Source organism: Manis javanica, chromosome 1 (assembly GCF_040802235.1).
Source record: "Manis javanica isolate MJ-LG chromosome 1, MJ_LKY, whole genome shotgun sequence".
NCBI lineage: Eukaryota > Metazoa > Chordata > Mammalia > Pholidota > Manidae > Manis > Manis javanica.
Window position 1 is genome coordinate 207,990,505 of NC_133156.1, and position 22,408 is coordinate 208,012,912.

The 22,408-nt window shown below is 42.0% G+C and overlaps 1 protein-coding gene across 5 annotated transcripts in view; it reads left to right on the plus strand.

Moving 5' to 3' along the window:
• The window catches only part of THADA (THADA armadillo repeat containing), a 319,658-nt gene extending 299,006 nt beyond the window's left edge, over positions 1–20,652 (plus strand). For all 5 annotated transcript variants that reach the window (XM_017657268.3, XM_017657270.3, XM_036990823.2 and 2 more), the window contains exons 37-38: positions 12,210–12,379; positions 19,533–20,652. In XM_017657268.3, the coding sequence (XP_017512757.3) occupies positions 12,210–12,379; positions 19,533–19,928 (566 nt within the window). In that variant the 3' untranslated portion in view covers positions 19,929–20,652. The remainder of the gene's footprint in view (positions 1–12,209; positions 12,380–19,532) is intronic.
• Positions 20,653–22,408: the final 1,756 nt, after the last annotated feature.

A 22,408-nucleotide genomic window follows, 5' to 3' on the forward strand; every position in this document is an offset into this window, starting at 1 on the left:
GGCCACAAGGGAGATAGGGAAAGGCCTTGGGAAATCTGGAAGTGAGTGTAATGTCAAGGTATAAAATTCCTAGAAACTTTGAAATCACAGACACTTAATATTTTGGGTACTGTTGATAAACCTTAAAATCATTTTCTGAGTTTAGGAATCATTTCTACCTTGATTTGCTTATTATATTACTATGGACTATTTTTGTTCTGTTTAGATCTGTAAAAGGGGGTACCTGTAAGGGAGCTTTCTGAATTCTGGATAAGGTTGGGAAATGGTAGTGGTAAGTAAAGCCCTCAGGAGAGAAAAATTATCTTTCTGAATGTTTCTGATTTTAAATTTCTAGTTTTGGTTATGCTTCAGGACTGTCTGCATCCAGTATCTTACATATCCCACCAGAGTGCTGGGGTTGCTGAGCAGCCAGCTCTGTGCTGTGTGTCCCATGCCTAGACTGGATGTATCTGTTGGCGAGTTCTGGCCCTTGGCTAGCACAGTGTCTTGTGTTCATGATAGCTTTGCTGAAATGAGCCAGTCATTTGGTTTCTTCCTCTCTGCCACCTGAATAAGCTGAAAGGGTTGAGGATGGGACTGGTAGACCAAGGAGGAGTATGGAGATGGTGGCATTGAGGGCCTGAGAAGCATCAGGAAGAACTCAGAAGGAGCTAGTCAGTCTTCAGAGCTCAGACTGAGAAGAAATTCCTTGCAAGAGAAAGAAGTTCCAGTAGTGAAATAAACTAAAGAAAACTGGAGTGACCTCATGGAAAGGGAAAAGAAAAATTGCAAGATCCAAGCTGGTGACTAAAGAATGTGGTATGTGTCTGCAGAGCTGTTGAACTCTGCCCAGGCAGAGGACAAGGAGGCTGATGGAAAAAGGGGATCTCAAGTTGCCCAGCACCTCCACTGAAGAGGGCTTCTCAGTCTGTAGGTATCCTCATTGTACCCTCCTCCGTCAAAGGCTCTCCTGCCTGTCCTCACTGTCTAATTGGACCAGTCAGGAAGATGGGGGGAAGAGTCAGACTGCCCCTTCCAGGACGGGTGCTTTGGGGTGAGTCACCACACAGAAAAGAATAAAAGCACATGGCTCTTACCTTCCACAAGAGGCAGAGGTGATTGAACACTTTGGGAGGCTCTGCAGAGTGATATCACCAAGGAGCAGGCAGAGTGCAGGGTCGGTACTGGAGAGGGCGGGGCTTGCCGGGGAGGAGGGGCTGGCTTTGCCCCTTGCACAGAAAGGCCTGACCCTGTTCAGGCCAGAGGAATGCTCGCTGAATGAAGGAATGCCAAGTTTGGGCCAGACACTAGTACCCAGAGCATCTCTGGCCTAGACCCTGCTCCTTCATACCCTGAGGCCCCTTTACACATCAAGGCCCCAGGGACAGACTTCATTATTCTGCCCTGGAACAGCCACGGCAAAGCTCACATCTGCCTTCCTCTTTCCCCCTGAGCTCAGGAGGTAGCCCCAAGAAACAGGACAGCAAGGTGCACACAAAACTGAGTCTAACTGCAAAGCCCAGAAAGGTTTAGAGGCTGGGAGGTGCCCTTCCCCTCCTGCCCTAGGGGCTGAAAGCCCCTCCGAGGACCAGGTCGTTTTCACAGGCCTTGTTGCCTTGGGGTGTTATTTGTTTGAATACATTCTTTATTCTTTGGTATGGTTGGAAGTGAACAAGTGTGAGTATTTTTATAAGCTTTGAGCTGAATGTGCTATTAACGAGCTATAATTTAATTTAACCCCTTTTCAGTGATGTGTGGTCCTACTGAATAAGAAGTGCACGCTTTTAACTCTTATGAAATGCTTATTTGTTTTCATTCATGCTGGATGTATCCATTTTTAAAATCAAGGGGGGAAAAAATACATATATGTATATACACCCAGTGATTTGAGGTGGTTGTGCATATCTTTAATTACAGGGATTTTTTTACTTTAAAAATAAAAGCTTTTTTATTTTTAAAAAATATCTTTTTTATTAATAAAAACAAAGATTTTGCTGGAGTATTTCTGGCTTTGTGACAGGTCACCAGGAAAATGTTTACATCTGTCATATGATTGCATCTGTGGGAGCTGGGGCTACAGGCAAATTTGGGAAGCCAGGCCATTTGTTCCATATTAAAATAGCTAAAAAATTAAGAAAAAGCAAATGACTAATATTTGATAGGTTTTTGCCCAAGTACTTTTAGAATTTCAAATGATGGTGCCTTAATCCTTTCCCTTCAGACCTGGAAATTGTTTCCACCTTCAGACAGAAAGGGAAAGCTCTGTAGCATGCTATTCATCTCAAGTGGCCGCTTCTCATCTGTGGCCACCTCTCTATGCAGAAAGCTGGGGAGGAGGTCTAAGCTAGGGAGCCCCCTTCCAGGAAAAAAGGAGCTGAGGAGATGAGCTCCTACTCCTCTGCCTGGAATGGAAACTTAGGCCTCTATTTCCCAATAAACAGTGAACTGAGTTCCATCCACCTACTAGACTATTGCCTTTAAGAGACTTCACTGAAGGGACTGTTCATGGTTGTGCAGGGCTCTGGGTAGGGTTAAGGCAGGGCTCAGCCTCAGCTCTGTTGACATTTTGGGGAGGGGGGCCGTCCTGTGCATGTAGGATGTTTAGCAGCATCCCTGGCCTCTACCTACTATATGCCCATAGCACCACCTCTGAACTCTGACAACCAAAAATGTCCCCACACATTGACAAATATTCCCTACAGGGCAACATCGTCACTGGTTGAGGTTGAGAACCACTAGATGAAGGGAAGCCATAAGTGAGGTTGAGGCACCCAGGGACTAGCAAGGGTAGGAAGCTGTTACCTTCCCACAGCTGAGAGCAGAGGGAATGGGGCTCCCCAAACCTGGAGAGAGCCGAAGGGAGGATGCAGCCACCGCCAAAGCCATGGTGACTTGCAGGGGAGGGTGCAGGAAAGAAAAAATCAACATTTCTTTCTTCTTACCCTCATTAATCTCGGTGTTTCCTTCCCACTGGATGAATCCAGCTAGAAGCCAGGTGGCAAGGTGTCCATAGAGGTCACTCCTGGAGCACTGAGCAGGCTGGAGGAGAACAAAGAATGGCTCTGGCAGGGGCAAAGAGAAAATAATCAGTCTATTCATCCACCCATCTGTTCATTCAGCATTTAGAGGCAGCTTAGCAAAGTGGTCAGGAATACAGGCTGTGCAGTCAGACAAGCCTGGGTTTGTATCTGGCCCTACCACTTACAACCTGTGTGATCTTGAATGAGTTACTTCTCTAAACCTCAATAAACTTGAATGTAAAATGGCAACAATAATTCTGTCTATATATGTGATCCAATTTTGGCAGTCTTGGATTTTGGGGAAATCTTATCTTGGGGAAAGACAAGTCCTAAGTAAATTGCTTAGTACAAGACTCTAATCAAGGACCAAGTGAGTGTTATCTGCTGTGTGCCCAGTGCCATTTTATGGATGATCCTGGGAAAAGCAAAGACGTGGGGTTCAGCCATGGGATGCCCTCCCCCACCAGCTGTGAACACACTGTTTGCTATGCAGATATGAGGAGAGAAAGGTCACAGTGGGCTGGAGAAGTTGGGTCCTGAGGGGTGAATAGGCCTGACCTAAGTCAAATAGAGGAAGAAGACCTATCAGAGATGGGGAATGGTGAGCAAACCAAAGTCATGAGAGCTGGAGGGACAGGGAGGCCCAGAGAGCAGTGGGAGAGACTGCGGAGAGGCAAGCTTTGGTCCAGTGTTCTCATCTGTGACGGTAAGGGGCTGGCTTGGGACCATCTGCCTTCTTCAGTTTGGTGTGTAGGAGTCATAAACTCACATACCTACAGGGGTGAGGTGGGAGGCAGTAGGGTGGTCCCAGCCTGGATGCACCACCTCCTCTAGAGCATGGCCACTGCACTGTTCCAGACAGTCATTAAAACATTAAAATGCAGACCTAGAGACACCAGGTTCTAATTTTCTGATGGATCTTCAAAGGCTACTAGATACTTGGGATTTTTATGAGAAATCTCCTGATTTTTAGAAAACCACATGAGCTCTACCAGACTTGAGTGAAGGCCAAAGAGTCCGTTTGCACCCCTGTGCAGATGCTTCTGATGCGCCCCTTGGGGCCTTAGAACCTCTGAGCTGTGTGTGCCTGCTTGGGTCTGCCTCCGTGTGTACTGTCTTTTGCACAGTGGTTTCCAGAGCTTAAAAAACAAAACAAGAAGTCAGAGGAAGAGGCGTCCACCTGGGCCAGGTGAGGTCTGAGTTCCCCTCCAGATTGGACACCTTGGCCAGGTTGCCAGTTGGGGGAGGGGCACTGGGTGACAGCAATGAGTGGGAGGTGGTAGTCTCAGGGACTCACGCGCCCATGGCCTGCCGCGGCCCCGTGCATACTGGGGCTGCCCTTGGGAACACTGGCCGGCACATTTGGTTCTTCTTTGATGACATTTTTTAAATATTCAGATAAAGAACAGAGACTAATACCCTTGTTCCCCGACCCAGACTTCAAAGCCGAAGGTGCCATCCCTTCCCATTCCTTAGAACATTGACCTTCCTCTGGCATTTGTCTCAGGGGTCACCTGGGGGCTCTCTCTCATTACCGTGCCTGGAAATGCCACCTCTGAGCCCCAGCTCTGATGGCCCTGACGAGCAGAGCCCTGAGCTCTAGGGGTAGAGGGTCAGGACGGAGGCAGGGCACACAGGGGCTGATGGCAGAGTCAGCCGCTGAACCAGGCTTCTCGGTTCCACACTTGTTTCTCATGACTAATTAAAATACAGGCCCTTGCCCTGCTGAGGGGAAGTGAAGAAGTCCTTGGAAAAGACTGGAAATAATGACATCTGGAAACAGTCTAGTGAAACCTTAAAATATTTTCACTCAGAAAAAAGGCACAGAAATACTCAAACACTGGCTTTGCCTCCCAGGGCCTGTTCCAGCCCGTCTGCCCTTCCAGCTTCACCTCCAGTTCCTCTCAAAAACACCCCTCTTCCCAGACAGGTTTAATCATCCAGCTCCTCCCTTTTGTCCCACTGCCACCAGCCTCTTACCCTCTGCCTCCCACATTGCCCTTCCACGAGGCTCTCCCTCCTGTCACTCCCTACATTTCTTTTTTCCTTTTCTGCTCTTTCATTTCTTGACCAGTGGTATTATTAGACCCCATCATACCTCATCTTGGACTATTTCCTGACACTTCATATGTGTCAGCTTGCCTCTGATTAACCTATTTGCTCTCTGAGAGAGGGACTAGGATTTTCCTCATGTTTTTCACAAGGCTCCCCACACAGCAGGTGACCAGTTAATACTGTGAATAGATAAAAGCTTGGATTGATGGGTGAATGGGTGGGAGTTGGTTAGATGGTGGGTTAAGGGCATTTCCACAAATGCCTATAACAGGATTCTCCATGTTAGCCGCAGGGAACATTCAACCCATCACCATTTACTCAGCATTTACTCTGCTGACTTGACCTCTCTTCGGAAGGAGATTTGACCAGTGGCCTTAGTCTACATACCTTAGAACCAGACTGTGCACTTTAAATCCATGATCTGAAAAGCTTTTCAAGATTGGCATCTGGAAAAAATTGACACTGGCATTTGCATTTTAACCAGTATAGTTAAAGATGTCTTCAAGGCCTGCAACTTGCCTATCTACCTGCCTGGAAGTGACTGATCATTTCTCTTAGTTGGGGGGACACAGACTGGAACTGTGTGAAGCCTGGGTCTTCAGTGTCCAGCCCCAGGAAGGGCCTCTTCACAGTGGCGGCAAAGAAGGTGAGCATGGGGAGCAGTGAGACTCCTGTGCTCAACACAAGGGTATCAACAAGAAGGATGTCCAATGGGCAGGCATCTGCCTTGGCAGAAGAGCCCTGATGTGGCCAAGGCAGCAGCAAGAGGAGCCGGGACTGCAGCAGCCCTGGAGCCTCCGGTTTGCCCCCCTCCCCTCCCATCCATTCACAAGGAACAAATGCACAGGATTAACTAGTTCTAAATGCTGATTTTTTGGTTCCAACTTAGTGAATGTTAATCCCCCTTGTGTAGGCGTCCCCCAGACAAGACTGTACCAGCACACACCACCCATCTGAAGCCCAACCAAGAAGAGTCTAGGGTGTGTATCTCACTCTTGCTCAGCTGTGTAGCCATGGGGAGGCAGAGTCCCAGAGATGATGATCTGGCCCCTCACCTGACCTCTTCCCTCCCCTGACTCCTGCAACTCTCAGGACCCAGACCACTCTGCTGAGCACTTGAGGTCCTCATTATCACCTGAGTTTGGGCCTTTCCTTCCCACCCACACCACCAGCTTCTTGAGAGCAGGACATGTCAGCCACTTGCCTTGCCCTCCTACAGTACTTACCACGTGGAAGACCCTCTCCACTACTTCCCGACTGTGATGAAGGGCCAGGCAGAGTCCCAGCTCTTCCACAAAGCCTTCTTGGATGCTCCCCCTACACCCGCCACCTCTGGACCAGTCATCCACCTTCGCAGTGTCCTCCTGCACCTGAGGCCTGGGCCCTAGGGCCAGCATGAGGGCTCTCCTGTTTGTCCAGGCTCCTCAGGTATTCCGTGAGCTCTTTCAATGCAGGCACCATAGTCAGGCTTCCTTCCAGCAGTTGGCACTGAATTGGGCACCTGGCAGAATTTTTTAATGTAACAGTTTTACTGAGATACACCATATACCATACACCCATACACACCATTTAAAGGGTACAATGTACTGGCTTTTCCTGTATTGATAGTTATGCAACCAGCAACACAATCAATTTTAGAACATTTTTGTCACTCCAAAGAGAAACCCCACACTCTTTAGCATCCTTCATTCTCCCTGTATGAGTTTCCTGTGGCTGCTATAACAAACTAACACCAACCTGATAACTTAAAACAACAGCAATTTTACTGTCTCACAGTTCTAAAAGCCAGAAGTCCAAAATTAAGGTGTCAGCAGGGCCACACGACCTCTGGAGGCTCTAGGAAAGAATCAGTTCCTGGCATCTTCCAGCCTCTGGAGCTGTCAATCTTTAGCTTGAATCACTCCAGTCTCTGCTTTTGTCTTCACATCACCTTCTCTGTGTGTCTTCTCCTATGTGTATTTGGCGTTGAATATCCCTCTTTCCCTTATTAGGTCATCTGTGATGGCATTTAGGGTCTGTCCAGATCACCCAAGATTATTTCCTCATCAGAGTATCATTAACTTAATCACACCTGCAAAGACCCTGTTTCCAAGTAAGGTAACACTCATAGGTTCCCAGGAATTGCCACAGGTATGTTTTGGGAAGCCATTTTTCAGCCTGCCTCACTCCCCATGCTTCCTAGACCAGATATAATTCATATACCACAAAATTCACCAAATGAAAGTGTGCAAATATACAAGGCTTAGTATATTCAGAAGGTTGTGCAACCGTGAGCACAATCTAATTCCAGAACATTTGCATCACCCCAAAAAGAAACCCTGTAATCTGTCAAGGAGATTGATTCCCAAACTCCCCATTATCTAATCCCTGTAAACCACTAATCTACTTTTAGTCTTTATGGTATGATTATTCCAGACATTGATGTAAGTGAATTATACAATATGTGGTATTTTGTGTCTGGCTTCTTTTACTTAGCATAATGGTTTCAAGGTTCTTTTGTGTTGTAGCATGATCACTATTTCATTCCCCTCTGTGACTGAATAATATTCCATTGTATGGCTATACCACATTTTTTAATCCATTCATTGGTTGATGGACATCTTGGTTATTTCCACTTATTGGATATTATTAATGATTCTGCTATGAATATTCATGTACAAGTTTTTGTGTGGGCATATGTCTTTTATTTCTCTGTATATGCATAGGAGTGGGAGAAACTTCAAGATTGCTTGCCAGAGTGGCTGCATCATTTTGAGTTCTCACCAACAGTGTATGAGAGTTTCTGTTTCTTCACCTGTTCACCTAAACTTATTATCTTTTTTATTATAGTTTTCCTAGTGGGTGTGAAGTGGAATCTTACTGTGGTTTTGGTTTACATTTTCCTGATGGTTAATGATGCTAAATATCTTCATGTGCTTTTTATTCATTTGTGTATCTTCTCTGGAGAAATATCTATTCAGATTCTATGTACATGTTTTAATTGAGTTGTCTTTTTATTATTTCATTTTAAGAGTTCTTTATGTATTCTAGATACAAGCCCCTTCTCAGATACAGGATTTGCAAATATTTTCTCCAATTATGTGAATTGTCTTTTCATTTTCTATTTTTCAGTTTTGGTGAAATCTAACTTTTGTTGCTTGTCCTTATGATGTCATATTTAAGAAACCATAGCCTAATCCATGGTCACAAAGCTTTACTCCCTCCTATGTTTTCTTCTATGAGTTTTAGCTCTTAAATTTTAAGTCTTTGAAACATTTTGAGTTAATTTTTTTATATAGTATGAATTAGGGATCCAACTTTGGCATGTGTATATCTTGTTGTCTCAGCTTCATGGTTGGAAAGACTTCTTTCCCTGAAATTGTTTTGTCACTCTTGTCAAAAATCAATTAAATCTAAGTGCAAAGGTTTATTATTTCTGACTCTCAGTTCTGTTCCACTGATCTGTGTCTATCCTTATGCCAATACCACACTGTCTTGATTGCTGTAGCTTTGCCATGAGTTTTGAAATCAGCAAGTGTGAGTCCTCCCACTTTATTGTATTTTTCCAGATTGTTTTGGCTATTCTGGACAAACAACATACTCTTTTTTTTTTAATTAAGGTATCATTGATACACAATCTTACAAAGGTTTCACATGAGCAACATGTGATTACAACATTCACCCATATTATGAAGTCCCCCCCCACACCCCACTGCAGTCCCTGTCCATCATAGTAAGACATTATAGAGTCACTACTTGTCTCTTCTGTGCTATACCGCCTTCCCGAGAGCTGCCTGCGTTATGTGTGCTGATCATAATGCCCTTTAATCCCCTTCTCCCTCCCTCCCCACCTACACTCCCCTACTCCTTCCCTTTGATAACTGCTAGTCCCTTCTCCATGTCTGTGAGTCCGCTGCTGCTTTGTTCCTTCAGTTTTGCTTTGTTATACTCCACAAATGAGGGAAATCACTTGGTACTTGTCCTTCTCCACCTGGCTTATTTCACTGAGCTAATACCCTCTAGCTCCATCCATGTTGTTGCAAATGATAGGATTTGTTTTCTTCTTATAGTGGAATAATATTCCATTGCAAACAACATATTCTCAAGACACACTTGTTGCCTGGTCACTTGCTTTCCTGTTTCCTTGATGGCTAGCAAGCTTGTGTGAGCCAGGCTGGCCTTCAAGGTTAGGTGAAAAATTCCTCCCCCTACTCTTCAGACTCCCCTTCAAAAGGCATTTGGCCAAGAGATCATTCTGCTTGAGCTGTCTTAGTCCAGGTCAAAAGTAGTAAAAGAGGGAACTTGGTGGGGTGCATCTGGCCCCTCAAGCATAAGATCTAAATCCAACTAATCTTCCCCTGAGAACCCCACCACCATCAGTTTTCCTTCCCCTTACCTCCTCCTCTTCAGGGTCAGTGGTTTGGATGGTTATAATTCTCTCTAGATCCACTTCTAACCAAATCACACCATCTCTCCTCTCATGTCCTCTGTCATTCCCTGTCACTCTGGTGCCTATCCTAAGCATGATTCATGGCAAAATGGTGTGGGATAGGGGATATCTATCCTGTCAGGTGGGCAGGTGAGGCAGTCTGGCCTCTCTGGTCCCTCCCTGTGTTCTTTTTGGACCTAACAGGAGTGTTACCTGAACTGCAGACACTGATTTTGCTAGTGGATGAAATGTTTTGCCCTGTGGAGCTTTCAGTTCTTGCCTTAAGGAGACCAAAAAGGGGTGGGGTGGGGAGACGAGAAAATGTAGGTAGATTTTCCTGAAAAAAAAAAGAAAAAGATACAAAAAGAAGGTAGATTTTTCTGAAATGCTTCAAGATAAGCTGATCTGCTGCTGGTGCCACAATACCAAGGGCTCAGAGCTTTGACCTTTTTTCAAAATATGTCCCCCAGCTGGGTACATTTTTAATGAATAAAAGTAATAAAACTGGGGTGTTGGGAGTGTCTGTCCATTGCCTCCCTGCAGGGTGGAGAGCAGCTTATGCATTGAGGTAGACCTACTCAGTGCCAAATACGGGAATGTGGACTTGTTATCCAACCTCAATGAGCACAGCTTCCTCGTTTATTAAATAAAGATAACCTCCCTCATGGTGACAGGAGCAAAAGGGTTCAATAGAAGGAAAGAGTTCATTATTACCAACAATAATATCCATTAAGCATTTATTCAATGCTTTCTTTATGGCAGTCCCCATGTTATGTTTAAATTAAATCAAGTGAGGTAAAGGAAAAAATGTCATGATCTCCAGAGCCATAAACTGGAGTGTTTTGAGCATGTGCTATGTGTCTAATCCTTTGCTGATTTTCATATGTATTTTCAATTCTTTGAGGTTCAAAAGATGCCAGTTAAATTCTAAACCAGTTGAGAAATTTGGAGAGTCAAGTAGAGATAAAAATACAGACTTTTACTGTAAAGGCAGGACCAACATATGGCTGAGACCTATAGCCAAATGCATCTTCACCCCCTCCTCCTTCCCCACCTCCATCCTCTTTTTCTGTTTCCCAGTTTAAATCCTGGCGCCAGGTTGCAGAGCCAACAGCATGGGGAGTAGGGGCACTGTGGGGCCAGTCTCCTGGGTGTTGATTTGGGCTCTGAGGATGGCAACATGTGTCCTTTGGCTGCATCCATGAGTCAAGGCTATGCTCTGTGGGTAGCCCTGCACCTGCTTAAGGGTCACCAATCCTGCTTATCTCACTATATAGACCTATGGGTCTGGAATGTTGGTGCTAATTCTCCAAGTCTGTGCTCTTCATGCACGATGAAACTTGTTGCAAATCTGATTTCTTTGTCGCCACTTGAAGTTCTATGACTATACAAGTGGGTTACTCTATCTGAGCCTTAAATTCCTCATCTGTGGGATGGTAATATCCAACCATGTTGGGCATGTTGGAGGATGTTGGAGGACTGGAGAAAAAATACTTAGTTAAGGCCTGGCACATAATAGGCCTCCAGTGGCACCATCCCACTAAGCCTGGTTCAAAATCCTGGGGTACTCAGCCTTCCAGTCTGGACTCTGAGGCTTTTCCTAGTCTGCTGAGCACACCTCTTTTGGGTCCAAATGATGAGGGCCATGTCTGTGTGCTAGAATTGGAGATGTGGACTTGGGAAAGATGAGGTCTCAACAGAATTGGGTCATTGAAAGACTGACTTGGTGCACAGATAGATCTCCAGAGAGGTTCACTGTCTTTGTTGGGGGAGTTTAGTCCCATGTTTCAGGTCTCCTCCAGGTTGTGGGTAGGAGGGGCAGGGTTGTTAGCAGAAGTGTCAACTCCCGAGCCCCCTTTCAAACCCATATTTAGGATGTCTGAGGCAAAAAGGTGAAGTAAGTGATGGTTTCTCCAAGCCACCTACTTCCTCTTTCTGCACCCCGTTCTATTCTTTCAGCTCCTCCCCCAGCCAGCTAGGAGGACAAGTGTCTAAAAAGTGAACTCTAAGACAGAGGGCAGCAAAACAGCCAAATCCAACCCACCACCTGTTGTTGTGTGGCGTGTTTTTACATTTTTAAATATTTGGGGGAAAAACACATGAAGATTATTTTGTGACATGAGAAAATTATGTGAGGTTCAAATTTTATTGGAACATACATAAAGTTTTATTGGAACACAGCCACAACCATTTGTTTACATATGGTCATGGCTGCTTTCATCAGAGTTGAATAGTTGTGACAGAGGCCTGAAGACCTGCAAAATCTAAAATATATACTCTCTTTCCCTTTAGTAAAAAGTTTGCTGATGCTCTGTTCTGAAATATTAGGGACTTAATATATTATGTGGCCAACAAAATGTACTTTCAGAGAAATGGGACAAACCAATGGAATTTGGGCATTGTGGCAAGCCTTCAAAGGAAATAGCTTTCCTGATATCCTTCCAGTTACACTAGACAGACTGAGGGGAGATAAATGTCTAGTCCTGTAAGTGAGTTTGCGTCTGTCCACACTGGAATAGGAGGCATGGAAATGGTGGTGTTCAGGCCTATGACTCATTCTAGCTGTGTAGACAGCAGGCCTCAGGAGTGTATTAATAACCTTTAGTGAGCCTCTCCTCCCAGCTTCCCTGCCAGGCTGGTGGCAGTGATTTTACCTGAGGCCCTTCACATTCCCAGAGTTCTGCAGAGCATCCCTGGGCTGGCCCCAAGCAGCACATTCATTGTTTGCCTCTCTCTTGTTTCCACAGAATTTGCCTTCTGCCAGGTAGATGCCTCGATCGCGCTAACTCTGGCCCTGGCTGTGCTCTGTGACCTGCTCAAGCAGTGGGACCAGCTTGAACCTGGACTCCCAGTCCTGCTGGGATGGCTGTTGGGAGAGGATGATGACCTCACAGCCCATGCGGAGAGCACACATCAGGTAATCCTAGGGTTTCAGGGCAGTAGAGGCAGGGTTAGAGTGTCCTAAACCCACTGGTTGTAGCTCTTACAGGCTTACTTGTGCCTAATGTACCTTCTGAAAGTGTGCTTCTGAATGCTCAAATACAGAGAAGTAACTGATTGGCAAAGTCTCCACATGACCATGGCAGCCTGCTGGGAGTGCTGGGGCAGCTTTTAGAGTTCCAGTGGTAAGTCTTCAGATCAGTGGGGGAGAAGACTATGAAAGAGACCCCTTTGTTTCCGAAGCTGGTGAATATGGCCTGCCCCCTACACTCTCCAGATGCCTAACTAAATCCAACAGGTGCATGCAATCCACACAGGGAATGCCCCTTGATTGCCTGGCCCTCGTGGCCAAGCAGGCTGGTGTTCCTGAGCTCCAAATGAAGGTAACAGTTGGTAAGACAGTTCTCAGCAGGTCACTGCTGCCAGGCCACTGCACAGACAGCAGACTGAATTGTACACCTGCTTGACCTTGCTACAGCTAGATGTGGCCTCCCAGAAAGGAGCTTATAGGTTCATCTAGAGCCCTGATTTTTGCAACTGTCGCCCAGGGGACTCCTCCAGATCTCCTGGAGGCCAGAAGGGATTACAGTTGCAGCCCCGCAGGACTATATATTTGCATACTTTAAAAGCTCTGGCTTCCAATCAGCCTGAAAGTAGGTACTAAATGAGATTCTTTCCTGTGGAACCACTGACAAGTCTTAACATACCCACAACAATGGGGACATATTAAGAAAAAATCAGATAGTTTAGGCAATCACAAAGGTTTGAGAGACTAGCTAGAACTAGGGCAAGGTTAGAGAAGGTTCATCATATACACAAGGCCACTCCTTCAAGACTGAGAGAGGTAGCTGCTTTGCCTAGTACACAGAAACAAACACAGTCAAGCAAAAGGAGGAAACAAAGAAATATGTTCCAAACAAAAGAACACAAAACCTCAGAGTAAAAGACCTTAATGATAGAGAGATAAGTGATCTACCTGATGAATAATTCAAAATAATGGTCATAGAGATGTTCACTGAGTTCAGTAAAAGAATGGATGAACACAGTGAGAATGTCAACAGAGACAGAAAATATAAGTACCAAATGGAAGTCACAGAGCTGACAAATAACTAACTGAAAATACACTAGAGGGGTTCAGCAGTAGACTGGATGAAGCAGAAGAACAAATCAGTGTGAGCTGGAAGACAAATCAATAAAACTCACCCAGACAGAGAAGCAAAAAGAAAAGAAGAATTAAAAAAAGATAAGTGGAATAGCTTTCACATTATTATAGGGTCCCAGAAGAAGAAAGAGAAAGGAGCAGAAAACTTAGGTGCAGAAATAATGGCTGAAAAATTCCCTGACCTAGGGAAGAAAACAGACACCCAAGTAGTTCCAACTAAGGTGAACCCAAAGAAATCTACACCAAGACACATTATAATTAAAATGTCAAAAGTTAAAGATAGAAGAATCTTAAATATATATATATATATATATATATATATATATATATATATATATATATATATATATATATATATAAAGATTCAGAAAATTTAGTAAGAAATAAAATCTCACAACAAAGTAAAAAAAAAAAGAATCTCAACAGCAACAAGAGAAAAACAATTGTTCCAAACAAGGGAAACTACATAAGACTATAGGTAGATTTTGCAGCAGAAACCTCGTAGACCAGAAGGGACTGGCATGACATATTAAAAGTGTTGAAAAGAAAAAAGTTCCAACTAAGAATATTGTACCTGGCAAGATTATCATTCCGAATTGAAGGAGAGATGAAGAATTTTTCAGACAAGCAGGATCTAAAGGAATTCATCACTACTAAATCAGCCTTACAAGAAATGTTAAGGTACTTCTTTAATCTGAAAAAAAAAATCATTAATTACATGTAATTAATTAATGCACTCATTAATTACATGTAAACATATGAAAGTAAAAATCTCACTGGAAAAGGTAAGTAAAGGTAGTGGATTAATCACTTATAAAGCTAGTATGAAGGTTAAAAGGAAATAATAGTAAAATTAAAACTACAATAATTAGTTAAGGTATAAATAAAAAGATGAAAAATGTAACATGAAAAACAAAACACTGGTTGGGAATAGGAAGAATAGTTTTAGAATGTGTTCAAACTTAAGATGCTAACAACTTAAAATAGGCCATAATATACATAGGATGTATATATGTGGACTTCACAATAACCACAAACCAAAAATTCATAGTAAAAACACAAAAGAAAATGAGACAGGAATCTAAACACAACACTAAAGAAAGTCATCAAACCAGAAAGGAGGAAAGAAAGAGAAGAAAGTAACAGAGAAAAACTACAAAAACAATCAGAACACAATTAAAAAAATACCTATAAACATTATTTTAAATGTAAATGAACTAAATTCTCCATCAAAACATATATAGAGAGGCTTTATTGGATAAAAAAACAAGACTCATCTATATACTGCCTACAAGAGATTCACTTCAGAAATAAGAACACACACAGACTGAAAATACAGAGAGGAAAAAAGTGTTCCATGCAATTGGAAGTGAAAAAGCAGCTTTATACCTATCAGACAAAATAGACTATAAAACAAAGACTATAAAGGACAAAGAATGGTACTGCATAATGATAAAGAGGTCAATCCAGCAAGATGATATAACATTTATAAATATATATGCACCCAACATAGAAGTACCAAGATTTATAAAGCATATATTAACAGACACAAAGGGAAAAATTGACAGCAATACAATAATAGTGGGGGAATTTAACACCCCAATTATATCAATGGATAAATCATCCAGACAGAAAATCAATAAGGAAACATCAGCCTTAACACATTAAGACCAGATGGACTTAATAAACAGAACATTCCATCCAAAAGCAGCAGAATACACATTCTTCTCAAGAGCACATGGAACATTCCCCACAATAGATCATGTTAGGCCAAAAAACAAGTCTCAATAAATTCAAGATTGAAATCAAGCATCTTTTCCAACCACATGGTATGAAACTAGAAATCAATTACAAGAAAAAAGCTGGAAAAACTACACATATATGGAGATTAAACATGTTACTGAACAACTACTGGGTCATAGAAGAAATAAAAAATTTCCCAGAGACAAATGAAAACAGAAATAAAACATACTGAAATCTATGGGATGTAGCAAAAATGGTTCTAAGAGGAAAGTTAATAGCAATACAGGCCTACATCAAGAAACATGAGCAATCTGAAATAAACAATTTTAACTCTATTCCTAAAGGAACTAGAAGAAGGACAAATGAAAGCCAAATTTAGTAAAAGGAAGGAAATAATAAAGATCAGAGTGAAAATAAATAGATTTTAAATGGACAATAGAAAAAACGTCAATGAAATTAAGAGCAGTTTCTTTGAAAAAATAAGCAAAATAGACAAACCTTTAGCGAGACTCACCAAGAAAAAAAGTGAGCTCAAATAAATAAAATTAGAAATGAAAGAGAAATTACAACCAATAGCACAGAAATACAAAGGATCATGAGTCTACTGCGAACAATAATACATGAACAAAGTGGACAACCTAGAAGAAATGGATAAATGCCTAAAATTTACAGATTTCCAAGACCAAGTATGAAGAAACAGAAATTTTAAATAAACTAATTATTAATAAGGAAATTGAATCAGAAACAAAACCCTTCCAACAAACAAAATTCCAGGACCATGTAGCTTCACTGGTGAATTCTACCAAACATTAAAGGAAGATGTAATACCTGTCTTTTTCAAATTCTTCCAAAAATTGAAGAGGAGGAAATGCTTCCAAATGCTTTTGATAAGGCCAGCATTACCCTAATACCAAAACCAGACAAGGACACCACAAAAAAAAATTAAATTGCAGGCCAGTATTTCTGATGAACATAGATGTAAAAATCCTCAACACAGCAAACCAAATTCAACAATACATTAAAAGGGTCATATACCATGATCAATTGGGATTTATTCAAGAGATATAAGGATGCTTCAGCATCTGCAAATCAATCTGTGATATACCACATTAACAAAGTGAAAGATAAAAATGATATGTTCATCTCAATAGATGAAAAAAAAAGCATTTAACAAAATTCAACATCCATTTACAATAAAAACTTTCAACAGCATGCAAGGATGGCCACTCCACCCACCTTTATTCAACATAGTATTGGAAGTCCTAGCCACAGCAATTAGGCAAGAAAAAGAAGTAAAAGGCATACAAATTGGAAAGGAAGAAGTAAAACTCATTATTTGCAGATGGCATGACACTTTATATAGAAAAACCCTAAAAACTCCACCAAAAAACTGTTAGAACTAATAAGTTCAGTAAGATTGCAGGATACAAAATTAATATACAAAAATATGTTGAGTTTCTATATACTAATAATGAACAAAAAGAGAAATCAAGAAAACAGTCCCATTGACAATCCATCAAAAAGAATAAAATTCCTACAAATAAATTTAACCAAGGAGATGAAAGAGCTGTACACTAAAAATTATAAAACACTGATGAAAAAAACTGAAGAAGGTACAAATAAATGGAATGATATTCTGTACTCATAGATTAGAAAAATTAATATTGTTAAAATGTCCAGCTATATTCTGTAGTATGTCCAATCTACAGATTCAGTTCAATCCCTATTAAAACTCCAGTATCATTTTTCACAGAACTAAAATAAATGACTCTAAAATACATATGGAATCCCAAAAGATTCCAAATAGCCAAAACAATCTTGAGAAAGAAGAACAAACCCAGAGGTATCACACTCCCTGATTTCAAACTATACTATAAAGCATTAGTAATCAAAAGAGTATGGGTTTGGCACAAAAACAGATGAATGGAACAGAATAAAGAACCCAGAAATAAACCCATGTATATACATGGGCAGTTAATTTTCAACAGAGGATGCAAGAATATACAAGGGAAAAGGGACAGTCTTTTCAATGGTGTTAGGAAAACTGGACAGCTACAGGCAAAAGAATGAAACTGGATCACTGTTTGACACCATATACAAAAATTAACTCAAAATGGATTAAAGAGTTAAATGTAAGACGCAAAACCATAAAACTCCTAGAAGAAAACATAGGCAGTACATCCCTTGACATTGGTCTTAGTGATATTTTTGTGAATCTGACTCCAAAGGCAAGAGAAACAAAAAGCAAAAAATCAACAAGTGGGACCACATCAAACTAAAAAGCTTCCACATAGTTAAGGAAGCCATCAACAAAACAAAAACCTACTGAATGGGAGAAATTTGCAACTCACATATCGAATGAGGTGCTAATATCCAAAATATACAAGGAACTCATACAACTCAATAACAGAAAAGTATAAAGTCTGATTTGCACATGAGACATTATTCCAAAGAAGACATACAGATGGCAACAGGCATATGAAAAGATGCTCAACATCACTAATCATCAGGGAAATACCACAATGAGACATCACCTAATGCCTATCAGAATGATTATTATCAAAAAGACAAGAAATAGCAAGTGTTGGTGAGGATGTGGAGAAAAGGCAACCCTTGTACACTGTTGGTGGGAATGTAAATTGGTGCAGACACTATGGAAAACAGTATAGAGGTTCCTCAAAAAATTAAAAATAGAACTACCAAATGATCAAGCAATTCCACTACTGGGTATCTTACCTAAAGAAAACAAAAACACTAATTCAAAAAGACATATACACCCCTATGTTCATTGCAGCATTACTTGCAATAGCTAAGATACGGAAGTGAGTTTAAGTGCCTATCAGTAGGTATATGGATAAAGATGTGAGAGGTGTGTGTGTGTGTCTGAACACACACACACACACACACACACACACACACACACACAAATCTCAATAGACTGCTACTCAGCCATAAAAAAGAGTAAAATCTTGCCATTTGCAACAACATGGATGGACCTTAGTGTATTATAGTAAATAAAAGCAAGGCAGACAGAGAAAGACAAATCCCACAATTTCACTTACATGTGGAATCTTCAAAAAACAAGAACAAAACAAAACAAAACAAAATCTGGACTAACGGATACAGAGAACAGTTGGTGGTTGCCAGAGGGGAGGGGGACTGAGGGGGTACAAAATGGGTGAAAGGGATCAAGAAGTAAAACTTCCCTTATATAATAAATGTCATGGAGATTAATGCCCAGCATGGAGAATACAGTCAATTGTATTGTATTAACTTTATAGGGTGACAGATTGTAACTAGACTTATTTTGGTAATCATTTTGCAGTGTATACAGATGTTGCTTCACTGTGTTGTGCGCCTGAAACTAAATATGTCAGTTTTACCTCAATTTATAAAAATAGAAAGAGACCCTTTGAAAGTTGAGAGTTCAATTATGGTGACTGCTTATTGGTCAGCATTGGAGTAGCTAGGAGCCCCCACAGTTAGGACTGAAGGTGAAACATTTACAGAGAATCAGGGTCCTTCCAAGGTTATTTACTGCTAAAAGAAAACTATTAGCCTCCTCATGTAGGGGAGGCAAATGAGATAGGGATATCGAGGACCAAGACAAGTAGCAAAAGTATCTTGAGAAAGGAAAGCCATATCCACCAGTGTATGACTCAGCTGGCCTTCTTGGCATCCCGAGCAGGCCAAGAGTTCAAAAAGCAGCCTGTTTATGGGAAATTTGGAGACAAGATAAAGTGTCTGTGATAAAATGACCTTGAACATCCCCAGCATTATAGAAATTTGATTTCATACGCAGAGAGTAGTGTCTCGTATTTGGTAATTCTTTGTTCTTTGTACTGCTGCTGAGATTCCCCTTCCTCCCTTCTCTCTGATTTCTGGCTGCATCATTAGGTCTAGGGCCCATTCCCATGTTTTGGTCCCCTTTTCAGCACCAGGCCCCCTAAATGTCTTGGCTTGGAACCGCAAACATATCTTTATCAAAGGTCATGTTAAGTCTGGGGAAGAAAATTCCTCTTTGGTGGAGAAGTATACCAACTAAAAATAGAGGTGACCTTCAGGTTCCAAGTGGTGTGTACATGTGGATGTTAGCTGGCGAGAGTGGGCCTTCTGCCAGGTCGGGGAGAGGACATACCTCTTCTGCATCTGGCAGGACTCTGGTCTAGACTGGCTTGTCACTATTACCTGTAAGGCTGACTTTGGGCTTTTTCATTTGATTTAGGTGGAAGAAGACTACCTGTTTGAAAAAGCAGAAGTCAACTTTTGGGCTGAGACCCTAATCTTCGTGAAATACCTCAACAAGCACATTCTCGGTCTCCTCTCCAAGTCCAGCTGGCATCCCCTCAGCCCTGAGAGGCTCCGTCATTTTCAAAGGACAGCGTCAGAGCAGTACCATCTCCTTTCTCAGCTCTTCAGAGAGCTGCCCCCACCTGCTGAGTTTTTGAAGACAGTGGATTTCATGAGACTGCGCATTCAAGAGGAAAGGACTTTGGCTTGCCTGAGGCTGCTGGCCTTTCTGGAAGGAAAGGAAGGGGCAGACATCCTAGTTCTCAGTGCTTCCGACTCTCCTACAGAAGTCAATCAGTTAACTCTTCAGAGAACAGAAGCGGCATTTTGAAGAAAGACAACTTTTGGGGATAGAGTAGGGGTGGGTTATTCCCCAACTAAATCTACGGGAAACGTTGGACATAAGTTGAAATATTTTCTCCCGTTCATGAGTTTGGTTTTCTGTGAGTCTAGTCTTCTGTCCCTTCTTACAGAGGAATTTTTCTTCAGCTCACTCATGCAAAGCAGCCCGGTTTATTGCAGCTACTGTAGGAAGTGAGGCTACCACACTGAATATTCACTCTGTTTCCAGGTGCAGGCCACCTGTGGGTCTGAATGAGCCATTTTCTTCCCGCAGGATCTCTAATACCCAGGCATAGCTGGCCTGCACTTTCTGTGAATCGACTATACAGAATAGTGTTTGAACACGTGATTTCCCCCCACTTTTTTTGGCTGGATGTAGGAGCTGGAGTAGTTGGCAAGCAGCCCATTTGGTCAGAATTCCAAATTTAATTCCATTTTAGCTAAGGCAGAAATGTTCCAAATGTTGGATCCTGGGAGAATTAAGGATCAACTTCACACAAATAGTTTTGTTTTTACTATCTTCTTGTTAAGTCCTGAAGTGTCCTACACATGCCATTCTAATTATTAAGAAGCCATTGAAGGGTCCTATCTCTTAAAAAAGTATTTGCGCTAATGCTAGGAAATCTGATTTTTGTTACCCAGTGAAGCATCAACTCTTGGCTGTTAGAAGGAAACTGGGGCAACAAGAGCCAGAATAAATGATTTATTTGATACCTCCACTGTTTACTATCATTTTCTTGGTGGCAATAACAAGAAGATTCTGAGTTAAGATACCAGAAAGCACATTTATCCATTTCAGTGATTTAATCTGGAAACCTTGAGGGCCCTCTGCCTTTCTAAGCCCAGCCCAGCCCTCTTCCTCAGACACCCAGCAGGTGTCACTCTTGCATACATTTTGCTGCCGGTCCTGTTTCTCATTGACTTGCTATTTTTTATTTATAATTTCAGAGTTAATACCCACACACAATTATCTTGAAATTCATAGCTTGTAGCCTCATCCACATTTATCATCCTAGTTATCTGAAAAAGCCATTTCAGCAGTAATATATAAACTTGGTCTAGCTTTTAGGGTCTATAAGTATTTTTAAATACTCAGGTATGCAGTCACTCAGACTTATTTTATTGATGTTTGAGGGTCTTTAGGGGCAGTTTAGAAGAGAGAGCGTTTTATATGGTCATTTCTTTCTGCAGAAAGACATATTTCAAATATAATTTGTTTCTCTTTGAAAGAAAACCACCCAACACTAAAAACACAGCAGTATTGCAAGCATAAAGGGCTCTGTAGGAAGAGCAGGACGTTTAACTTAGTATCCAAAACTGTGTCCTAAAGAGAACAGGAAATTCCCTGGGTGGTTTTGCATCATTCAGCTCAAAATGTGGTTTTTTGTGATCCTGATTACCTGGTTAGGCATCTGTGTAGCACACACTTGATGGAAAACTGCCAGGCTAACATTTCTTTCTTTTTGTTCTGAAAAGACCTGGCCAGTGAGAAATCAGGTAATTATTGGTGTAGTGTGGTGATAACCATGACAGAATAATGAAATTGGCCCCAGCAAAGTCTAGCTCATTGTAGAAGTCCAGCCTTGCTTTTTCTCCATTTAAAATGAAATAAAAAGTTGCATAATAATAAAAATATTTTATACCAGCAGGTACTCAGTACCAAAACATGTACCATAGCATGTTTACATGTTATCTCCAGAATCCTCACCAGGTCTGCAGAGTGGGTGTTCTTATAGCTATTGACTGGGCATTACCAGATTTTGATTCTGGCTGGCTGTGGCTTGCCTGGGAAGACAGGAGAGACAGATGTTTCCACTGGTTTTGAATCTGAACTCTTGTTACTGACCTCCAATAGCAGTAGCTGGGGAGCTGGCTGTCTCACACTTTGCAGGTACATTCCCAGGGGAAACTCAGAATACCCTGTCAGGGCCACCCTCAAACTCTTGTGGTTTGGGATATTTCAACAACAAAACAGAACAGCCAGGGTTCTTGGGCACTCTGGGCTATGAGTGTCAGCCATAGTTGCTCAGCCCTGACTAGGAGCCAGTGTAGGCTAAGTGTAAGAGTAACTTCTTCTGAAGTCACTGTCATTGGCTCCAAACTGTAGATTTGGTGCCCCCCACCCCCACCTCAGTTCTGGCCCTCCACCCAACTGCCCGTAGTCCAAAGACCTGGCTTTCCTCGTTTTTATGCTTTGTCAATTTAATAAGATGGATTATACTTGTTTATCTTCTAAACACCTTAACAGATAACTCACACTTGTGCCTTGACAAAGACAAGAGATGAGTAAAGCAGGAATTGTCATAGTTTTACAAGGAAACCCAAGTACCAAAGAGATCATGTGATTTGTCTAAAATCATATGGCTTATAAGGGGCAGGGCCTTGACTCCAGCTCTGGGTTTCTGATCCTAAAGGTCTTGGGGCCCTACCACAACTCCAGCTCCCAGTGTGGGTGGGAGGGGAGTAAAG